The 6,199-nt window shown below is 36.9% G+C and overlaps 1 protein-coding gene across 1 annotated transcript; it reads right to left on the bottom strand.

Moving 5' to 3' along the window:
* Positions 1-4,217: 4,217 nt before the first annotated feature.
* LOC108359322 (uncharacterized protein K02A2.6-like) lies at positions 4,218-4,957 on the bottom strand (the record flags this gene model as incomplete). The annotated part of the gene is made up of 1 exon (XM_017611142.1): positions 4,218-4,957. A coding segment is annotated over exon 1 (740 nt), but the record flags the coding sequence as incomplete, so codon positions are not given.
* Between the last annotated feature and the right edge of the window lie 1,242 nt (positions 4,958-6,199).

The following is a 6,199-nucleotide window of genomic DNA, read 5'->3' as shown; positions in this document are numbered from 1 at the left end:
TTTGGAAAATATAAAAATTTGTAGAATCTCAATAATTTTGTACATTTCAAAATATTCTCATTTTACCAAAATTTCTAGAATCCCCCGGATTTAGATAGTTTTTGAAATTTTGGAAATTATCGTAAAAATAAGAAATCTCAAGAAATTTAATGATATTAATTTTCGTTGTTTTCTGAACCTGTGCGAATTTACCCAATTTCCCATACCTGGATCCGCCACTGAGTACACATCGATGGTCTTCTGCAATAACGGCATAACTCAAAATTTCATGTTTTTGAGTTATATAGCAGATTAGGTTTATAAATAACCAGAAGTAGCCAACCCTTACTACTGAACACTGGCAATGTCTCACATTTATCGTGAATATTGGCATAAGTCAATAGCTCTCGATATGTTAGTCATGCTTTTATGTGAAATAACGACACTTTTCGAATTGTGCCGTTGTTCATTTCATAGTTTCAGTAGGAAATTTTGTCATTTTTTGTGGGAAATCACGACACTTTTCGTTTTGCGCCGTTGTTCAGCAATACAAATTGAATTTTTTTTTCGTTTAACTTTATACGAGTTGTTATATATTTCGTATTTTTGCAGTCCTACACCTACTAAATCTTTAGTCATAATTTAAAAAATTAAAAATTTNTAAATCTTTAGTCATAATTTGAAAGATTAAAAATTTCCCCTACAGTGTGACTGCAATTACTCCGGAATAATTACGTTCCAATACAACGTCGGTGATACTACAAAATAAAAATAATTTGCAAATACCTAACTCACTGTTTATTCGATGGTGAAAAATTCTTTTTTAATATTGCCTGATTATAAAAAAGCAATAACATAACCATCGAAGAAGAAAATAAAGTTAAAAATGGCAACGTCTTGATTATAAAAATGAAATAAGATGACCATCGAAAAAGATAATAAACCTAAGAATGGCGGTGCCTTGCGCTTATTTGCAAATAGTACCACTAATCAATACTTATTTGCGTGNCATAACCATCGAAGAAGAAAATAAAGTTAAAAATGGCAACGTCTTGATTATAAAAATGAAATAAGATGACCATCGAAAAAGATAATAAACCTAAGAATGGCGGTGCCTTGCGCTTATTTGCAAATAGTACCACTAATCAATACTTATTTGCGTGATTTAGTTATTTGCAAATAAAAAATTAACTCAGCGTTTATACGGCAAAATTTACCATTTTCAAATTGTCATTTGCAAATAATACGTGCGTATAAACGTAGTGTATGTCTATTAGTACCCTTGACACTTAGATGGTCTCTTAGGTGCACCGGAATGCATCTGTAAATCGTTACGCCCTAATAAACGAATGACAAAACTGTCTATCTTTGGCTGATGAAGATGAACGGTTGCCAGAAGTGATCAGATTCGGATAACAGATCAATTAAGCAGCAGAGGTAATAAGTGACATAGCATCTTTTGCAGTATTACTAACGACATATTATTGCTAAATTACGAAACACAAAATCTTTAATTGGCTCTACTGAAATATATGAAATTTTGAGTTGTGTCGTTATTGCAGAGGACCATCGATATATGTAATATGCAGGTATGTGAAATCGTCTAGATCTTCTAGATACTATTGGTCGATCACGAGAACCGTGATTCGGATTCTGGGCGGGGTTGTAGTAGTCGCTACAACAACAGCAACAACAACAATGTGGATTACATTCTCATACGCAATTGGAAAATGCCATTATCAACGCTGATACTTATACCAAAGAACGTAGATAACAAGAAGGGACAACTCGTTATAATTGTGGCGAAAGTGCACAACAGGGGCGTGCCTTCTCTTTTCCTCCAATCAAAAAACGCACTAGGGCAAAAGAGAAGGCACGCCCCTGTTGCGCACTTTCGCTACAACTATAACGAGTTGTCCCTTCTAGTTATTTAAGTTCTTTACTTATACCTGTCTGGCGTCGCTTTGACAGTAGCGCTAGTAACGCCCGTGTTTGCTACAATGAACGCTTAGAATACTTTGGTCACTAAATTAACATACTAGCGGCAGATTAATCAAAATTGTATATCAATAATTGCTTTAAAAACTATATTCCTTGCCCGCATCTGGTTAAAAAGGAAAATTAAATCACATAATTTTGATTATTTGGAACAGCTGACTAACGACGCTCGCGAAAAGTTGAGAGGTGGCCATCTCTCTGCGTTGTGTTGGTGTTGGCGTTGCCTAACTTTGGTTATGTGGAGACTTTCATATAAATTCATGCATTCCCTGTTAGCTGTCGAAGCTACGCCAACGCCAACGCACCGCCAAAGTTGTATGTAAACAGGCTTTAACGATTTGTTACGTTCCACACCGTGCATTACCGGCCGTCTTCACGTGCCGTAAATCTCGCTTGCGTGACGAAGCATGCGAGATCCCGCACGTGTAGGCCGCAAAAAGTACTAAGCATACTTTTTCTCGCATCCCGAGCGGATGGCGAAATCTCGTATGCCTTCTACTATCATTTTTGTTGTTTAAGAGGTATGTTCTTGTTTCGCAAAATTCTTTAGAGTAGAAACATCGTTTATTTCGGTGGAAAATACAAATTTTGTCCTGAAAGGCTCCATCCTTCTTTTTTGGCGACATTTTATAAATGATATTGCTATCGATGGTTTCCGATTTCTAATCTATAGAGATTAGAATATGATATAGATGGTAATAGTACCATCCAGATCTCAGTAGCCCGTTTCTGTAACTTTTCTCTACCGATTATTTCTCTACTGGTAGAGAAAATAGCAGTAGAGAACAGGGCGGCGAATTCATATCTCAATTCGCCTTGGTAGAGAATTGTTACAGAAACAAGCTACAGATCTTATTGTACTAATGATTTAGGAAATAAAATGAAATGAAATTACATACAAGTACATACAGGGGCGGACCCAGCAGCAATTCTTGGGGGGGCGAAATTTTTCAACATACATCGTGTATATAAATTTAAAAATCACCGCAATTTAAAATTTTTAGAGTTTTGAATTTTTTGAAGTTTCCCATTTTAAATAACTTGAGTGGAATTCCAAAATTTCCTAAACTGTCAAAACTTTGTGAATTTGAGACATTTTAGTAAATCACTATAATTCAATATAATGATGAATACTAGATTTCTAGAAATTTTTTATTTTTCAACAATTTTGAGAACTGTAGGAATTCTAACAAACTTTTTCTAAGTAAAATTGGCGAATATACAAAATTGATCAAACGAAATTAAAAGTTTTCGAATGTTGAAAATATTTTCATATTTCGTCGTTTTTGAAAGTTTAAAAAAATGTTCGTAATTCTTGAAGATTCAAAAAATTTTTGGGCGTTCATGTTTTCAAAATTTTCAACAAATTTAAAATTATCAAATTTTGTTATATCAATACAAAATTTTGGAAAAGTTCCGAAAAGTGGAAAAAATTTTGGAATTTTTCAAAAATGCTAATATCTTTTAGAATTCTAAGAATTTTCTATTTTTACACACAAGTACCATGAACATACGAATTTTTCGACAGTTTGTGATGTTTCACATTTTTTACATTTTAGGGTAAATAAAATTCTAAAAACTTTGGAAAATATAAAAATTTGTAGAATCTCAATAATTTTGTACATTTCAAAATATTCTCATTTTACCAAAATTTCTAGAATCCCCCGGATTTAGATAGTTTTTGAAATTTTGGAAATTATCGTAAAAATAAGAAATCTCAAGAAACTTAATGATATTAATTTTCGTTGTTTTCTGAACCTGTGCGAATTTACCCAATTTCCCATACCTGGATCCGCCACTGAGTACACATCGATGGTCTTCTGCAATAACGGCATAACTCAAAATTTCATGTTTTTGAGTTATATAGCAGATTAGGTTTATAAATAACCAGAAGTAGCCAACCCTTACTACTGAACACTGGCAATGTCTCACATTTATCGTGAATATTGGCATAAGTCAANGCGATTTGCCTGAAACTGGATTTGGCGTAGCACGATATGTAGATAGGTATTTATACAAGGCCCGCTCAGTGTGCTGCTCATCTCTCATAATTTTTGTGAAAGCCTCTTTAAGAGTTCTTACCCCCCTTTCCGCAAGTCCGTTTGACGCTGGATGGAAAGGAGCAGTGGTGAGATACTTTATGACGTTACGCTCGCAGAACTCTTTAAATTCTCGCGATGTGAATTGCGTACCATTGTCTGTACCAAGGGTTATTGGCAGACCCTCCACAGAGAAAATACGTTGCAGCAGCGATTGTCGTCATAGTTGTTGCCGCTGCCAATTCTATTGTATATGGGAATTTCGAATAAGCATCTACCACGATTAACCACATACGGTTGAAATAGGGACCCGCAAAATCCAAATGAAGTCTTTCCCAGGGACCTGACGGTTCTGGCCATGGTGAATATTCTTGTTTTGGCAAATTTGCGCTTGCTTGACAGATAGCGCAAGTAGCATGCACATTTTCAATTTGCTTATCAATGCCCGGGAACCAAACGTAGCGTCTAGCCAACTGCTTCATTCGCTCTTTGCCCCAATGCCCCTCATGAAGAAGAGTCAGAACTTTTGATTGCAGTTGTTTGGGAATCACAATTCTAGTGTAATCTGTTTGCAGGAGTATAATGCCACTCTGCAAGGACAAACATAGCTTTCGATTAATAAATGGCTTAATATTACCTGGTACTTCGCGATTCGCTGGCCAACCAGATACAATGTACTTCGAGACATGTTGCAGAACGTCATCATTTTTCATAGCGTCAGCCACACATTTTGCCCCTAGCGGACATTCTTGAATTGCGGTATTGTATATTATATCGACATCTAGCATTTTCTTTTCGGACTCGTCAAAATATTTGTCCTCGCCTGCCGGAAGTTTGGAAAGAACGTCAGCATTTGCGTTTTCCGAAGATTTTTTGTAGCGAATCTTGTAGTCGTATGCCTGAAGCAGTATTGCCCACCGCTGTAAGCGATGTAACGTCATCACTGGAAGTCGTTTCTCAGGATGAAATAACGTTGTGAGGGCCTGGTGATCGGTTATGAGTTCGAAATGACGCCCGCATAAATATTGATGGAATTTCGTGACACCATATATGATGGCTAGCGCTTCCTTTTCAATTTGCGAATATCTTACTTGATTGCTAGTTAACGTTTTTGATGCGTGCGCGATGGGTTTCTCGGAACCATCTTCGTATCGATGGGAGATGACAGCGCCTATGCCGTATTGTGAAGCATCGACGGCGAGAACCAAAGGAAAAGAATCATTGTAATGCACAAGTTGAGTTGCTTTCACTACTGCGTTCTTAAGTGTTTGGAATGCGTTTTCTTGTCTTTTTGTCCACTTAAACTTTGTGTTGTTTCGTCTTAACTCATTCAAGGGAGCTTGCACTTTAGGCCATGAGTTTGAAGCCGCTTTAAAAGCGTATGCACATTTCGTATGTGATCTTCATTGTCGACTCCTGTAACGATGATATCGTCTAAATATACTGCGCTGTGCGGAACTCCAGCTATGACTTTTTCATTAGTCGTTGAAACATACCGGGTGCGCTCGCGATTCCAAAAGGTACCCGCTCATATTGATACAGACCAAATGGTGTGTTAATTACCATGCTTTTTTTTGAATTTGCTGACAGTTTAATCTGCAGATATGCTTCTCTTAAGTCAATTTTCGTGAAATGCCTACCTCCTTGGAGTTTGTGAAACAAGTCTTCAATTCTGGGTATTGGAGAACGATCCACTACAATCTGCGAGTTAACTCCAACCTTAAAATCGGCGCATATACGTAGCTGCCCATTTGGTTTATTTACTATCACTATAGGCACTGCCCATTCGCAAGTCTCAATAGGCTTTAAAACACCTATTTCAACGAGACGATTTATTTCGCAACGAACTTTTTTAGTCTGCGCAAACGGAATATTGTACGGTTTAGAAAACCTTGGCTTTGCACTTGCTTTCAATAAGATATTTGCTTCAAATACCCTACACAGCCCGAGGCCGGGTGAAAAGACGTCTGCATATTGTTTTGAGACTTGTTGCAGGGATGACAGAAGAGAGTGTCTGTCCCCACAATTAATAGAGGTTGTATAACATTCTTTAGATGCGGGCTCTGACACTGATGTGTCTAACCGAAAACCTAGTTGCCAAAACCAATCCATGCCAATGATATTCGTTGCTGTTTCAGAGTCGACAACAGATAGTGATAACTTTTTCGTAATGCCCCCACTCT

The sequence above is a fragment of the Rhagoletis zephyria genome, unplaced genomic scaffold, assembly GCF_001687245.7.
Source record: "Rhagoletis zephyria isolate East Lansing unplaced genomic scaffold, Rhagoletis_zephyria_1.1 Rzeph_scaffold_00373, whole genome shotgun sequence".
In the NCBI taxonomy this organism is placed as follows: Eukaryota; Metazoa; Arthropoda; class Insecta; order Diptera; family Tephritidae; genus Rhagoletis; species Rhagoletis zephyria.
Note: the sequence above shows the minus strand (reverse complement) of the source record. Positions and strands in the feature narration are given on the sequence as shown.